At 42.4% G+C, this 16,876-nt stretch overlaps 2 protein-coding genes across 2 annotated transcripts; both read left to right on the top strand.

The window, feature by feature from the left end:
- The first annotated feature begins 184 nt into the window (after positions 1-184).
- Positions 185-5,815, top strand: LOC122818132 (uncharacterized). The gene is made up of 2 exons (XM_050885422.1): positions 185-589; positions 5,343-5,815. The coding sequence occupies exons 1-2, from the start codon at positions 191-193 to the stop codon at positions 5,763-5,765; spliced, it is 822 nt and encodes a 273-aa protein (XP_050741379.1). The 5' UTR covers positions 185-190; the 3' UTR covers positions 5,766-5,815.
- Positions 5,816-10,496: 4,681 nt separating this feature from the next.
- LOC127010745 (histone H3-like) lies at positions 10,497-16,110 on the top strand. The gene is made up of 2 exons (XM_050885423.1): positions 10,497-10,917; positions 15,670-16,110. The coding sequence occupies exons 1-2, from the start codon at positions 10,519-10,521 to the stop codon at positions 16,084-16,086; spliced, it is 816 nt and encodes a 271-aa protein (XP_050741380.1). The 5' UTR covers positions 10,497-10,518; the 3' UTR covers positions 16,087-16,110.
- Positions 16,111-16,876: the final 766 nt, after the last annotated feature.

Raw genomic sequence — 16,876 nt, forward strand, 5'->3', positions numbered from 1 at the left:
CTAAACCCCCAGAAACACGAGCGAGTCCGAAAGATATGTTCGTCTCGCTCTCCGCTCGACAACTGAGATGGACTCTGCTTCCCTCTCTTTTCAACCCTCCCCGTTTTGCTATATAAGGAGGTAGTAAATGCGGCTATCGTTTATTGTGTTTTGAAACGTGAAGTGAACGTGAACAGCAGTGAATTCGAAAATGGCCCGTACCAAGCAAACCGCTCGCAAATCGACTGGTGGCAAGGCGCCACGCAAGCAACTGGCTACTAAGGCCGCTCGCAAGAGCGCCCCCGCCACCGGAGGCGTGAAGAAGCCTCATCGGTACCGCCCTGGAACTGTTGCCCTGCGTGAGATCCGTCGATACCAGAAGAGTACCGAGCTGCTGATCCGCAAGCTGCCTTTCCAGCGTCTGGTGCGTGAAATCGCTCAGGACTTCAAGACTGACCTGCGATTCCAGAGCTCGGCGGTGATGGCTCTGCAGGAAGCTAGCGAGGCCTATCTAGTAGGCCTCTTTGAAGATACCAACTTGTGTGCCATTCATGCCAAGCGTGTCACCATCATGCCCAAGGACATCCAGTTGGCCCGTCGCATTCGCGGCGAGCGTGCTTAGGTCGAGACGGCTTCAACTGGCTGCCAGTGCGCTAACATAATTTGTACAAATCGGTCCTTTTCAGGACCACAAATTAATTCAATGAGATACTAATTTTATCTGGAGGCTTTAACATAAAAATAAAGAAAAATTATTTTCCGTCCCGTTTTTTTATGTGAATTGAATAATTGTTAATTCATTTTTTCCAATTTGTACTGCCTTGATAAATTTAATAGTAGTCGGAAATTGTCTTTTGATTTGAGTTCCCGGGGTTTTTTATTTGACAGCTGCTGTGCGGTACCGATGGTCAAGACTTTCAAACAGAAAAAATAAAAAAAAATACTAAATGCAGCATAAAAAAATATTAACTGGGCTAATGAATCTGTTGGTTGTTTAATAAACAAAATTTCATATATTTTCTTTATAATTTTAACTGCAGTGCAACCTCCAAGATATTTTTTTAATGGGACGCAAAATAAACAGTTTGTAGCTATATGTATATATTTCTGAAAATTGTTTAGAGTATTTTGAAATATTAGATAAAGCTAATATATAATATTAGTTTTTTACAATATATTTTATTTTTTTTTTATCAAATGTTTTTTAACAAATTTCGTTTTGAATGTCGGCATGTATTGAGAAAGGGTAGCGTTATATGGAACAACCACGATCAACATAAGACATTCAAACATCAACAAATAATATAAAAACTTTTGAGCGCTATTTATAAATTAGACATAGCTGCTAAGGAATGCATAACGTCTTATAAAAAACAAGAAAAATATTAAAACATGTACTTTTTATATTTTTTCTTTAATATTAACTTAAGTGTGGTCTCAGGCCTCAATGGAATTTATATATGGGACGGATATTAGCAAAATGTAGTGAAAACTATTAATAACAATGCCCCAAAAGCTGGACTGCGCTAAGCAAAGACATAATAAATATAAGAAAACATCGAACAAATACCACATTTTAAGTTAATTATATTTTTAACAATCAGAAAACTATTGCCGAGTGTGTTCTCACAGCCAATTTTGCATGTAGCCAAGGGACAACTTGAAACAAATAAAAAAATACCTAAAGTAATAATAAGTATAAAGACTTGTAGTATTACTTAAAGTAAAATGTTCAAACTTCATTTTTCCTTAGCAAGTTACAAAATATTTCTAGAAATCTTATTTTAAAATGTTTTTTTAAAGTAATTATTCATGTTACGAATGTCAATCTTGAAGTTGATACGGCTATAAAAGGTTACAAAAACAAGAACATAACATTTCTAGCACATTACCTTCTTAATTTATCGTTTTTGAATGTAAAACGATAAAAAAATTATTTAGTTTTAGTATCTTAAGCCCTGAAAATAAGAAAATAAGTTTGCACTTCAAGCAAAAATTAGCAGAGCAAATGACTGATGCCAGACTCACAGTTGAAGTGCTCTCCTCCTCGATTCTCATTCGAACGAAGGAGGTTGGTCACAAGCGCGCGCTCCGTTTTCTATACAAAAAAGTGTAGTTTAGTGAAAAAAAATGTCTGATTCTGCAGTTGCAACGTCCGCTTCCCCAGTGGCTGCTCCCCCAGCGCCAGTTGAGAAGAAGCTGGCCACCAAAAAGGCATCTGGTTCCGCTGCCTTAAAAGCAAAGAAGGCCGCTGCCCCGCCATCGCATCCGCCAACTCAACAAATGGTGGACGCTTCTATCAAGAATTTGAAGGAACGAGGTGGCTCATCTCTTCTGGCAATCAAGAAATACATCACCGCCACCTACAAATGCGATGCCCAGAAGCTGGCTCCATTCATAAAGAAATACTTGAAATCTGCCGTGGTCAATGGAAAGTTGATCCAAACAAAGGGAAAAGGCGCGTCTGGTTCATTCAAACTGTCGGCCTCCGCCAAGAAGGATCCGAAGCCGAAGCCTGCGTCTGCTGAGAAGAAGGTGAAAAGCAAGAAGGTAGCCGTCAAAAAGACCGGAGCCACCGCCAAGAAAGTTGCCGCCGCAGCTGCCGACAAGAAGCCCAAGGCTAAGAAGGCTGTGGCCACCAAAAAGACCGCAGAGAAGAAGAAAACAGAGAAGGCGAAGGCCAAGGATGCAAAGAAAACTGGAACCGTGAAGGCGAAGCCAGCAGCAGCGAAGGCCAAGTCGACCGCAGTGAAGCCGAAGGCAGCAAAAGCAGCAAAGGCCAAGCCAGCGGCCTCTGCTAAGCCCAAAAAGGCGGTGAAGAAAGCAGCGGCGCCTGCTACCGCTAAGAAACCGAAAGCCAAGACTACGGCTGCCAAGAAGTAAATTGTGAAAAAGTACAGTACCTGGTACATGCTCGCAATCGTAATTTTAGATTTTGAAATCTGAAATTTAAACAAGCCCTTTTCAGGGCTACAACGTTCGTTTACAGGAGAAAGAAACTTTCAATTCACTTATCCGATTATTTTATGGCCATTCGCATTTTTCCACATTTAATTGGACTCGATTAGTTTATGATTAAAAAAGAAATATGTAATAAGAATATGTCATAACTTGTGTCTTAATACAAATAATTATAAGTGTACCCTTGTAGCCGCATTAATTTTAGCTGCTTTACCAGAGTATCTAAATGGAAAGTATATATGGCTCCAAAGTTCTTCAGAAAAAAACATAAATTGAATTTTTATCACGCATTTTATTGGCAAACGGCAAGCTGAAAATTTAGTTTCTTTGGTTAAATATGTTGTGGCCCTGAAAAGGGCCTTTTTGGATCTTCCTCCCCATACGCAGCAGGAGAAAATTACTTGGAGCTGGTGTACTTGGTGACAGCCTTGGTTCCCTCACTGACGGCGTGCTTCGCCAACTCTCCGGGCAGAAGTAGGCGAACAGCCGTTTGGATCTCCCGACTGGTGATAGTCGAGCGCTTGTTGTAGTGAGCCAGACGAGAAGCCTCGGCAGCAATGCGTTCGAAGATATCATTCACAAAGCTGTTCATGATGCTCATCGCCTTCGACGAAATGCCCGTGTCGGGGTGGACCTGCTTCAGGACCTTGTAAATGTAGATGGCGTAGCTCTCCTTCCTCTTGCGCTTCTTCTTCTTGTCGCTCTTGGTGATGTTCTTCTGGGCTTTGCCAGCCTTCTTGGCTGCCTTTCCACTAGTTTTCGGCGGCATTATTCACTTCACTTATGATTTCACAAACACAACTCACTGATCATAATGGTGCCCAAGCGCGTTCAACTTTATACTTTTTCTCGAGCCATGTTTTCAGGTCTGGGGCACCCACCCCTAACTGAACGCGCAGGCAGACGGAAAAGTATAAATATGTGGCTACCCGGGGCTCGTCGAGCATTCGTTTTTAGTGTGTAAAGTGAACTAAGTGAAATACTCGTAAAGCAAAATGTCTGGTCGTGGAAAAGGTGGCAAAGTGAAGGGAAAGGCGAAGTCCCGCTCCAACCGTGCCGGTCTTCAGTTCCCAGTAGGCCGTATTCACCGTCTGCTCCGCAAGGGCAACTATGCCGAGCGAGTTGGTGCCGGCGCTCCAGTTTACCTGGCTGCTGTGATGGAATATCTGGCCGCTGAGGTTCTCGAGTTGGCTGGAAATGCTGCTCGTGACAACAAGAAGACTAGGATTATCCCGCGTCATCTGCAGCTGGCCATCCGCAACGACGAGGAGTTGAACAAGCTGCTCTCCGGCGTCACCATTGCCCAGGGTGGAGTGTTGCCCAACATACAGGCTGTTCTGTTGCCCAAAAAGACCGAGAAGAAGGCTTAAACGTTTGATACATACTTGTACATAAACAAACATAAACAAACCCAACCGTCCTTTTCAGGACGACCAAGGTGTTACCAAAGAATTGAAGAATTTTCAATACTAATACCATATTATTAAAACAATAAGTATAAGGACGTGTGGGAAACTGATGTCGATTTTGTATAAGCGTTGGTCCTATAGCAGTCGGACAGAAATAAGACCTAAGAGGTTCATCGCAAAATGGCGAATTTCTGTCAATGCTGTATCTGCGGCACAGCCTGTACAAAATAGATGTGTATCTACCTGAACTACTTTCATTTCAAATTTCATTTTGGTTCAATAAACATATATTATTTATGAAGCATCAACTTTCAAATCAAAGCATTATTGGAAAATGTGTCTCCTTTGGAAATTTAAATGGTGGTCCTGAAAAGGACCGATTGCTGAAAAAGTACAAGCTGTACTAGTTTTTTAACCGCCGAAGCCGTACAGGGTGCGGCCTTGCCTCTTCAGTGCGTACACAACGTCCATGGCGGTGACGGTCTTCCTCTTGGCGTGTTCGGTGTAGGTGACGGCATCACGGATAACGTTCTCCAAGAACACCTTCAGAACGCCTCGTGTTTCCTCGTATATAAGTCCGGAGATGCGTTTTACACCGCCACGACGAGCCAAACGGCGGATAGCTGGCTTCGTGATACCCTGGATGTTGTCACGCAGCACTTTGCGGTGACGCTTGGCGCCTCCTTTTCCCAAGCCTTTGCCTCCTTTACCACGACCAGTCATATTTCACTTCTCTTCTCTACTGTTAACACACTGCACGGTACGAAAGTCACTGAAGAACTATTTCCAAATTTTCGACGAGCTCATATTTATACCTAAACCCCCAGAAACACGAGCGAGTCCGAAAGATATGTTCGTCTCGCTCTCCGCTCGACAACTGAGATGGACTCTGCTTCCCTCTCTTTTCAACCCTCCCCGTTTTGCTATATAAGGAGGTAGCAAATGCGGCTATCGTTTATTGTGTTTTGAAACGTGAAGTGAACGTGAACAGCAGTGAATTCGAAAATGGCCCGTACCAAGCAAACCGCTCGCAAATCGACTGGTGGCAAGGCGCCACGCAAGCAACTGGCTACTAAGGCCGCTCGCAAGAGCGCCCCCGCCACCGGAGGCGTGAAGAAGCCTCATCGGTACCGCCCTGGAACTGTTGCCCTGCGTGAGATCCGTCGATACCAGAAGAGTACCGAGCTGCTGATCCGCAAGCTGCCTTTCCAGCGTCTGGTGCGTGAAATCGCTCAGGACTTCAAGACTGACCTGCGATTCCAGAGCTCGGCGGTGATGGCTCTGCAGGAAGCTAGCGAGGCCTATCTAGTAGGCCTCTTTGAAGATACCAACTTGTGTGCCATTCATGCCAAGCGTGTCACCATCATGCCCAAGGACATCCAGTTGGCCCGTCGCATTCGCGGCGAGCGTGCTTAGGTCGAGACGGCTTCAACTGGCTGCCAGTGCGCTAACATAATTTGTACAAATCGGTCCTTTTCAGGACCACAAATTAATTCAATGAGATACTAATTTTATCTGGAGGCTTTAACATAAAAATAAAGAAAAATTATTTTCCGTCCCGTTTTTTTATGTGAATTGAATAATTGTTAATTCATTTTTTCCAATTTGTACTGCCTTGATAAATTTAATAGTAGTCGGAAATTGTCTTTTGATTTGAGTTCCCGGGGTTTTTTATTTGACAGCTGCTGTGCGGTACCGATGGTCAAGACTTTCAAACAGAAAAAATAAAAAAAAATACTAAATGCAGCATAAAAAAATATTAACTGGGCTAATGAATCTGTTGGTTGTTTAATAAACAAAATTTCATATATTTTCTTTATAATTTTAACTGCAGTGCAACCTCCAAGATATTTTTTTAATGGGACGCAAAATAAACAGTTTGTAGCTATATGTATATATTTCTGAAAATTGTTTAGAGTATTTTGAAATATTAGATAAAGCTAATATATAATATTAGTTTTTTACAATATATTTTATTTTTTTTTTATCAAATGTTTTTTAACAAATTTCGTTTTGAATGTCGGCATGTATTGAGAAAGGGTAGCGTTATATGGAACAACCACGATCAACATAAGACATTCAAACATCAACAAATAATATAAAAACTTTTGAGCGCTATTTATAAATTAGACATAGCTGCTAAGGAATGCATAACGTCTTATAAAAAACAAGAAAAATATTAAAACATGTACTTTTTATATTTTTTCTTTAATATTAACTTAAGTGTGGTCTCAGGCCTCAATGGAATTTATATATGGGACGGATATTAGCAAAATGTAGTGAAAACTATTAATAACAATGCCCCAAAAGCTGGACTGCGCTAAGCAAAGACATAATAAATATAAGAAAACATCGAACAAATACCACATTTTAAGTTAATTATATTTTTAACAATCAGAAAACTATTGCCGAGTGTGTTCTCACAGCCAATTTTGCATGTAGCCAAGGGACAAATTGAAACAAATAAAAAAATACCTAAAGTAATAATAAGTATAAAGACTTGTAGTATTACTTAAAGTAAAATGTTCAAACTTCATTTTTCCTTAGCAAGTTACAAAATATTTCTAGAAATCTTATTTTAAAATGTTTTTTTAAAGTAATTATTCATGTTACGAATGTCAATCTTGAAGTTGATACGGCTATAAAAGGTTACAAAAACAAGAACATAACATTTCTAGCACATTACCTTCTTAATTTATCGTTTTTGAATGTAAAACGATAAAAAAATTATTTAGTTTTAGTATCTTAAGCCCTGAAAATAAGAAAATAAGTTTGCACTTCAAGCAAAAATTAGCAGAGCAAATGACTGATGCCAGACTCACAGTTGAAGTGCTCTCCTCCTCGATTCTCATTCGAACGAAGGAGGTTGGTCACAAGCGCGCGCTCCGTTTTCTATACAAAAAAGTGTAGTTTAGTGAAAAAAAATGTCTGATTCTGCAGTTGCAACGTCCGCTTCCCCAGTGGCTGCTCCCCCAGCGCCAGTTGAGAAGAAGCTGGCCACCAAAAAGGCATCTGGTTCCGCTGCCTTAAAAGCAAAGAAGGCCGCTGCCCCGCCATCGCATCCGCCAACTCAACAAATGGTGGACGCTTCTATCAAGAATTTGAAGGAACGAGGTGGCTCATCTCTTCTGGCAATCAAGAAATACATCACCGCCACCTACAAATGCGATGCCCAGAAGCTGGCTCCATTCATAAAGAAATACTTGAAATCTGCCGTGGTCAATGGAAAGTTGATCCAAACAAAGGGAAAAGGCGCGTCTGGCTCATTCAAACTGTCGGCCTCCGCCAAGAAGGATCCGAAGCCGAAGCCTGCGTCTGCTGAGAAGAAGGTGAAAAGCAAGAAGGTAGCCGTCAAAAAGACCGGAGCCACCGCCAAGAAAGTTGCCGCCGCAGCTGCCGACAAGAAGCCCAAGGCTAAGAAGGCTGTGGCCACCAAAAAGACCGCAGAGAAGAAGAAAACAGAGAAGGCGAAGGCCAAGGATGCAAAGAAAACTGGAACCGTGAAGGCGAAGCCAGCAGCAGCGAAGGCCAAGTCGACCGCAGTGAAGCCGAAGGCAGCAAAAGCAGCAAAGGCCAAGCCAGCGGCCTCTGCTAAGCCCAAAAAGGCGGTGAAGAAAGCAGCGGCGCCTGCTACCGCTAAGAAACCGAAAGCCAAGACTACGGCTGCCAAGAAGTAAATTGTGAAAAAGTACAGTACCTGGTACATGCTCGCAATCGTAATTTTAGATTTTGAAATCTGAAATTTAAACAAGCCCTTTTCAGGGCTACAACGTTCGTTTACAGGAGAAAGAAACTTTCAATTCACTTATCCGATTATTTTATGGCCATTCGCATTTTTCCACATTTAATTGGACTCGATTAGTTTATGATTAAAAAAGAAATATGTAATAAGAATATGTCATAACTTGTGTCTTAATACAAATAATTATAAGTGTACCCTTGTAGCCGCATTAATTTTAGCTGCTTTACCAGAGTATCTAAATGGAAAGTATATATGGCTCCAAAGTTCTTCAGAAAAAAACATAAATTGAATTTTTATCACGCATTTTATTGGCAAACGGCAAGCTGAAAATTTAGTTTCTTTGGTTAAATATGTTGTGGCCCTGAAAAGGGCCTTTTTGGATCTTCCTCCCCATACGCAGCAGGAGAAAATTACTTGGAGCTGGTGTACTTGGTGACAGCCTTGGTTCCCTCACTGACGGCGTGCTTCGCCAACTCTCCGGGCAGAAGTAGGCGAACAGCCGTTTGGATCTCCCGACTGGTGATAGTCGAGCGCTTGTTGTAGTGAGCCAGACGAGAAGCCTCGGCAGCAATGCGTTCGAAGATATCATTCACAAAGCTGTTCATGATGCTCATCGCCTTCGACGAAATGCCCGTGTCGGGGTGGACCTGCTTCAGGACCTTGTAAATGTAGATGGCGTAGCTCTCCTTCCTCTTGCGCTTCTTCTTCTTGTCGCTCTTGGTGATGTTCTTCTGGGCTTTGCCAGCCTTCTTGGCTGCCTTTCCACTAGTTTTCGGCGGCATTATTCACTTCACTTATGATTTCACAAACACAACTCACTGATCATAATGGTGCCCAAGCGCGTTCAACTTTATACTTTTTCTCGAGCCATGTTTTCAGGTCTGGGGCACCCACCCCTAACTGAACGCGCAGGCAGACGGAAAAGTATAAATATGTGGCTACCCGGGGCTCGTCGAGCATTCGTTTTTAGTGTGTAAAGTGAACTAAGTGAAATACTCGTAAAGCAAAATGTCTGGTCGTGGAAAAGGTGGCAAAGTGAAGGGAAAGGCGAAGTCCCGCTCCAACCGTGCCGGTCTTCAGTTCCCAGTAGGCCGTATTCACCGTCTGCTCCGCAAGGGCAACTATGCCGAGCGAGTTGGTGCCGGCGCTCCAGTTTACCTGGCTGCTGTGATGGAATATCTGGCCGCTGAGGTTCTCGAGTTGGCTGGAAATGCTGCTCGTGACAACAAGAAGACTAGGATTATCCCGCGTCATCTGCAGCTGGCCATCCGCAACGACGAGGAGTTGAACAAGCTGCTCTCCGGCGTCACCATTGCCCAGGGTGGAGTGTTGCCCAACATACAGGCTGTTCTGTTGCCCAAAAAGACCGAGAAGAAGGCTTAAACGTTTGATACATACTTGTACATAAACAAACATAAACAAACCCAACCGTCCTTTTCAGGACGACCAAGGTGTTACCAAAGAATTGAAGAATTTTCAATACTAATACCATATTATTAAAACAATAAGTATAAGGACGTGTGGGAAACTGATGTCGATTTTGTATAAGCGTTGGTCCTATAGCAGTCGGACAGAAATAAGACCTAAGAGGTTCATCGCAAAATGGCGAATTTCTGTCAATGCTGTATCTGCGGCACAGCCTGTACAAAATAGATGTGTATCTACCTGAACTACTTTCATTTCAAATTTCATTTTGGTTCAATAAACATATATTATTTATGAAGCATCAACTTTCAAATCAAAGCATTATTGGAAAATGTGTCTCCTTTGGAAATTTAAATGGTGGTCCTGAAAAGGACCGATTGCTGAAAAAGTACAAGCTGTACTAGTTTTTTAACCGCCGAAGCCGTACAGGGTGCGGCCTTGCCTCTTCAGTGCGTACACAACGTCCATGGCGGTGACGGTCTTCCTCTTGGCGTGTTCGGTGTAGGTGACGGCATCACGGATAACGTTCTCCAAGAACACCTTCAGAACGCCTCGTGTTTCCTCGTATATAAGTCCGGAGATGCGTTTTACACCGCCACGACGAGCCAAACGGCGGATAGCTGGCTTCGTGATACCCTGGATGTTGTCACGCAGCACTTTGCGGTGACGCTTGGCGCCTCCTTTTCCCAAGCCTTTGCCTCCTTTACCACGACCAGTCATATTTCACTTCTCTTCTCTACTGTTAACACACTGCACGGTACGAAAGTCACTGAAGAACTATTTCCAAATTTTCGACGAGCTCATATTTATACCTAAACCCCCAGAAACACGAGCGAGTCCGAAAGATATGTTCGTCTCGCTCTCCGCTCGACAACTGAGATGGACTCTGCTTCCCTCTCTTTTCAACCCTCCCCGTTTTGCTATATAAGGAGGTAGCAAATGCGGCTATCGTTTATTGTGTTTTGAAACGTGAAGTGAACGTGAACAGCAGTGAATTCGAAAATGGCCCGTACCAAGCAAACCGCTCGCAAATCGACTGGTGGCAAGGCGCCACGCAAGCAACTGGCTACTAAGGCCGCTCGCAAGAGCGCCCCCGCCACCGGAGGCGTGAAGAAGCCTCATCGGTACCGCCCTGGAACTGTTGCCCTGCGTGAGATCCGTCGATACCAGAAGAGTACCGAGCTGCTGATCCGCAAGCTGCCTTTCCAGCGTCTGGTGCGTGAAATCGCTCAGGACTTCAAGACTGACCTGCGATTCCAGAGCTCGGCGGTGATGGCTCTGCAGGAAGCTAGCGAGGCCTATCTAGTAGGCCTCTTTGAAGATACCAACTTGTGTGCCATTCATGCCAAGCGTGTCACCATCATGCCCAAGGACATCCAGTTGGCCCGTCGCATTCGCGGCGAGCGTGCTTAGGTCGAGACGGCTTCAACTGGCTGCCAGTGCGCTAACATAATTTGTACAAATCGGTCCTTTTCAGGACCACAAATTAATTCAATGAGATACTAATTTTATCTGGAGGCTTTAACATAAAAATAAAGAAAAATTATTTTCCGTCCCGTTTTTTTATGTGAATTGAATAATTGTTAATTCATTTTTTCCAATTTGTACTGCCTTGATAAATTTAATAGTAGTCGGAAATTGTCTTTTGATTTGAGTTCCCGGGGTTTTTTATTTGACAGCTGCTGTGCGGTACCGATGGTCAAGACTTTCAAACAGAAAAAATAAAAAAAAATACTAAATGCAGCATAAAAAAATATTAACTGGGCTAATGAATCTGTTGGTTGTTTAATAAACAAAATTTCATATATTTTCTTTATAATTTTAACTGCAGTGCAACCTCCAAGATATTTTTTTAATGGGACGCAAAATAAACAGTTTGTAGCTATATGTATATATTTCTGAAAATTGTTTAGAGTATTTTGAAATATTAGATAAAGCTAATATATAATATTAGTTTTTTACAATATATTTTATTTTTTTTTTATCAAATGTTTTTTAACAAATTTCGTTTTGAATGTCGGCATGTATTGAGAAAGGGTAGCGTTATATGGAACAACCACGATCAACATAAGACATTCAAACATCAACAAATAATATAAAAACTTTTGAGCGCTATTTATAAATTAGACATAGCTGCTAAGGAATGCATAACGTCTTATAAAAAACAAGAAAAATATTAAAACATGTACTTTTTATATTTTTTCTTTAATATTAACTTAAGTGTGGTCTCAGGCCTCAATGGAATTTATATATGGGACGGATATTAGCAAAATGTAGTGAAAACTATTAATAACAATGCCCCAAAAGCTGGACTGCGCTAAGCAAAGACATAATAAATATAAGAAAACATCGAACAAATACCATATTTTAAGTTAATTATATTTTTAACAATCAGAAAACTATTGCCGAGTGTGTTCTCACAGCCAATTTTGCATGTAGCCAAGGGACAAATTGAAACAAATAAAAAAATACCTAAAGTAATAATAAGTATAAAGACTTGTAGTATTACTTAAAGTAAAATGTTCAAACTTCATTTTTCCTTAGCAAGTTACAAAATATTTCTAGAAATCTTATTTTAAAATGTTTTTTTAAAGTAATTATTCATGTTACGAATGTCAATCTTGAAGTTGATACGGCTATAAAAGGTTACAAAAACAAGAACATAACATTTCTAGCACATTACCTTCTTAATTTATCGTTTTTGAATGTAAAACGATAAAAAAATTATTTAGTTTTAGTATCTTAAGCCCTGAAAATAAGAAAATAAGTTTGCACTTCAAGCAAAAATTAGCAGAGCAAATGACTGATGCCAGACTCACAGTTGAAGTGCTCTCCTCCTCGATTCTCATTCGAACGAAGGAGGTTGGTCACAAGCGCGCGCTCCGTTTTCTATACAAAAAAGTGTAGTTTAGTGAAAAAAAATGTCTGATTCTGCAGTTGCAACGTCCGCTTCCCCAGTGGCTGCTCCCCCAGCGCCAGTTGAGAAGAAGCTGGCCACCAAAAAGGCATCTGGTTCCGCTGCCTTAAAAGCAAAGAAGGCCGCTGCCCCGCCATCGCATCCGCCAACTCAACAAATGGTGGACGCTTCTATCAAGAATTTGAAGGAACGAGGTGGCTCATCTCTTCTGGCAATCAAGAAATACATCACCGCCACCTACAAATGCGATGCCCAGAAGCTGGCTCCATTCATAAAGAAATACTTGAAATCTGCCGTGGTCAATGGAAAGTTGATCCAAACAAAGGGAAAAGGCGCGTCTGGTTCATTCAAACTGTCGGCCTCCGCCAAGAAGGATCCGAAGCCGAAGCCTGCGTCTGCTGAGAAGAAGGTGAAAAGCAAGAAGGTAGCCGTCAAAAAGACCGGAGCCACCGCCAAGAAAGTTGCCGCCGCAGCTGCCGACAAGAAGCCCAAGGCTAAGAAGGCTGTGGCCACCAAAAAGACCGCAGAGAAGAAGAAAACAGAGAAGGCGAAGGCCAAGGATGCAAAGAAAACTGGAACCGTGAAGGCGAAGCCAGCAGCAGCGAAGGCCAAGTCGACCGCAGTGAAGCCGAAGGCAGCAAAAGCAGCAAAGGCCAAGCCAGCGGCCTCTGCTAAGCCCAAAAAGGCGGTGAAGAAAGCAGCGGCGCCTGCTACCGCTAAGAAACCGAAAGCCAAGACTACGGCTGCCAAGAAGTAAATTGTGAAAAAGTACAGTACCTGGTACATGCTCGCAATCGTAATTTTAGATTTTGAAATCTGAAATTTAAACAAGCCCTTTTCAGGGCTACAACGTTCGTTTACAGGAGAAAGAAACTTTCAATTCACTTATCCGATTATTTTATGGCCATTCGCATTTTTCCACATTTAATTGGACTCGATTAGTTTATGATTAAAAAAGAAATATGTAATAAGAATATGTCATAACTTGTGTCTTAATACAAATAATTATAAGTGTACCCTTGTAGCCGCATTAATTTTAGCTGCTTTACCAGAGTATCTAAATGGAAAGTATATATGGCTCCAAAGTTCTTCAGAAAAAAACATAAATTGAATTTTTATCACGCATTTTATTGGCAAACGGCAAGCTGAAAATTTAGTTTCTTTGGTTAAATATGTTGTGGCCCTGAAAAGGGCCTTTTTGGATCTTCCTCCCCATACGCAGCAGGAGAAAATTACTTGGAGCTGGTGTACTTGGTGACAGCCTTGGTTCCCTCACTGACGGCGTGCTTCGCCAACTCTCCGGGCAGAAGTAGGCGAACAGCCGTTTGGATCTCCCGACTGGTGATAGTCGAGCGCTTGTTGTAGTGAGCCAGACGAGAAGCCTCGGCAGCAATGCGTTCGAAGATATCATTCACAAAGCTGTTCATGATGCTCATCGCCTTCGACGAAATGCCCGTGTCGGGGTGGACCTGCTTCAGGACCTTGTAAATGTAGATGGCGTAGCTCTCCTTCCTCTTGCGCTTCTTCTTCTTGTCGCTCTTGGTGATGTTCTTCTGGGCTTTGCCAGCCTTCTTGGCTGCCTTTCCACTAGTTTTCGGCGGCATTATTCACTTCACTTATGATTTCACAAACACAACTCACTGATCATAATGGTGCCCAAGCGCGTTCAACTTTATACTTTTTCTCGAGCCATGTTTTCAGGTCTGGGGCACCCACCCCTAACTGAACGCGCAGGCAGACGGAAAAGTATAAATATGTGGCTACCCGGGGCTCGTCGAGCATTCGTTTTTAGTGTGTAAAGTGAACTAAGTGAAATACTCGTAAAGCAAAATGTCTGGTCGTGGAAAAGGTGGCAAAGTGAAGGGAAAGGCGAAGTCCCGCTCCAACCGTGCCGGTCTTCAGTTCCCAGTAGGCCGTATTCACCGTCTGCTCCGCAAGGGCAACTATGCCGAGCGAGTTGGTGCCGGCGCTCCAGTTTACCTGGCTGCTGTGATGGAATATCTGGCCGCTGAGGTTCTCGAGTTGGCTGGAAATGCTGCTCGTGACAACAAGAAGACTAGGATTATCCCGCGTCATCTGCAGCTGGCCATCCGCAACGACGAGGAGTTGAACAAGCTGCTCTCCGGCGTCACCATTGCCCAGGGTGGAGTGTTGCCCAACATACAGGCTGTTCTGTTGCCCAAAAAGACCGAGAAGAAGGCTTAAACGTTTGATACATACTTGTACATAAAAAACAAACCCAACCGTCCTTTTCAGGACGACCAAGGTGTTACCAAAGAATTGAAGAATTTTCAATACTAATACCATATTATTAAAACAATAAGTATAAGGACGTGTGGGAAACTGATGTCGATTTTGTATAAGCGTTGGTCCTATAGCAGTCGGACAGAAATAAGACCTAAGAGGTTCATCGCAAAATGGCGAATTTCTGTCAATGCTGTATCTGCGGCACAGCCTGTACAAAATAGATGTGTATCTACCTGAACTACTTTCATTTCAAATTTCATTTTGGTTCAATAAACATATATTATTTATGAAGCATCAACTTTCAAATCAAAGCATTATTGGAAAATGTGTCTCCTTTGGAAATTTAAATGGTGGTCCTGAAAAGGACCGATTGCTGAAAAAGTACAAGCTGTACTAGTTTTTTAACCGCCGAAGCCGTACAGGGTGCGGCCTTGCCTCTTCAGTGCGTACACAACGTCCATGGCGGTGACGGTCTTCCTCTTGGCGTGTTCGGTGTAGGTGACGGCATCACGGATAACGTTCTCCAAGAACACCTTCAGAACGCCTCGTGTTTCCTCGTATATAAGTCCGGAGATGCGTTTTACACCGCCACGACGAGCCAAACGGCGGATAGCTGGCTTCGTGATACCCTGGATGTTGTCACGCAGCACTTTGCGGTGACGCTTGGCGCCTCCTTTTCCCAAGCCTTTGCCTCCTTTACCACGACCAGTCATATTTCACTTCTCTTCTCTACTGTTAACACACTGCACGGTACGAAAGTCACTGAAGAACTATTTCCAAATTTTCGACGAGCTCATATTTATACCTAAACCCCCAGAAACACGAGCGAGTCCGAAAGATATGTTCGTCTCGCTCTCCGCTCGACAACTGAGATGGACTCTGCTTCCCTCTCTTTTCAACCCTCCCCGTTTTGCTATATAAGGAGGTAGCAAATGCGGCTATCGTTTATTGTGTTTTGAAACGTGAAGTGAACGTGAACAGCAGTGAATTCGAAAATGGCCCGTACCAAGCAAACCGCTCGCAAATCGACTGGTGGCAAGGCGCCACGTAAGCAACTGGCTACTAAGGCCGCTCGCAAGAGCGCTCCCGCCACCGGAGGCGTGAAGAAGCCTCATCGGTACCGCCCTGGAACTGTTGCCCTGCGTGAGATCCGTCGATACCAGAAGAGTACCGAGCTGCTGATCCGCAAGCTGCCTTTCCAGCGTCTGGTGCGTGAAATCGCTCAGGACTTCAAGACTGACCTGCGATTCCAGAGCTCGGCGGTGATGGCTCTGCAGGAAGCTAGCGAGGCCTATCTAGTAGGCCTCTTTGAAGATACCAACTTGTGTGCCATTCATGCCAAGCGTGTCACCATCATGCCCAAGGACATCCAGTTGGCCCGTCGCATTCGCGGCGAGCGTGCTTAGGTCGAGACGGCTTCAACTGGCTGCCAGTGCGCTAACATAATTTGTACAAATCGGTCCTTTTCAGGACCACAAATTAATTCAATGAGATACTAATTTTATCTGGAGGCTTTAACATAAAAATAAAGAAAAATTATTTTCCGTCCCGTTTTTTTAAGTGAATTGAATAATTGTTAATTCATTTTTTCCAATTTGTACTGCCTTGATAAATTTAATAGTAGTCGGAAATTGTCTTTTGATTTGAGTTCCCGGGGTTTTTTATGTGACAGCTGCTGTGCGGTACCGATGGTCAAGACTTTCAAACAGAAAAAATAAAAAAAAATACTAAATGCAGCATAAAAAAATATTAACTGGGCTAATGAATCTGTTGGTTGCTTAATAAACAAAATTTCATATATTTTCTTTATAATTTTAACTGCAGTGCAACCTCCAAGATATTTTTTAATAGGGACGCAAAATAAACAGTTTGTAGCTATATGTAAATATTTCTGAAAATTGTTTATAGTATATTGAAATATTAGATAAAGCTAATATATAATATTAGTTTTTTACAATATATTTTATTTTTTTTTTTTATCAAATGTTTTTTAACAAATTTCGTTTTGAATGTCGGCATGTATTGAGAAAGGGTAGCGTTATATGGAACAACCACGATCAACATAAGACATTCAAACATCAACAAATAATATAAAAACTTTTGAGCGCTATTTATAAATTAGACATAGCTGCTAAGGAATGCATAACGTCTTATAAAAAACAAGAAAAATATTAAAACATGTACTTTTTATATTTT

Source organism: Drosophila biarmipes, chromosome 2L (assembly GCF_025231255.1).
Source record: "Drosophila biarmipes strain raj3 chromosome 2L, RU_DBia_V1.1, whole genome shotgun sequence".
In the NCBI taxonomy this organism is placed as follows: Eukaryota; Metazoa; Arthropoda; class Insecta; order Diptera; family Drosophilidae; genus Drosophila; species Drosophila biarmipes.

What these genes read in the sequence shown, in the direction of transcription:
- LOC122818132 (XM_050885422.1), top strand. Translation starts at nt 191, where the DNA reads ATGGCCCGTACCAAGCAAACCGCTCGCAAATCGACTGGTGGCAAGGCG. An exon ending in TGGCCCGTCGCATTCGCGGC is followed by an intron (nt 590 to 5,342) that starts GAGCGTGCTTAG and finishes ACGTGAACAGCA; the next exon opens with GTGAATTCGAAAATGGCCCG.
- LOC127010745 (XM_050885423.1), top strand. Translation starts at nt 10,519, where the DNA reads ATGGCCCGTACCAAGCAAACCGCTCGCAAATCGACTGGTGGCAAGGCG. An exon ending in TGGCCCGTCGCATTCGCGGC is followed by an intron (nt 10,918 to 15,669) that starts GAGCGTGCTTAG and finishes ACAGCAGTGAAT; the next exon opens with TCGAAAATGGCCCGTACCAA.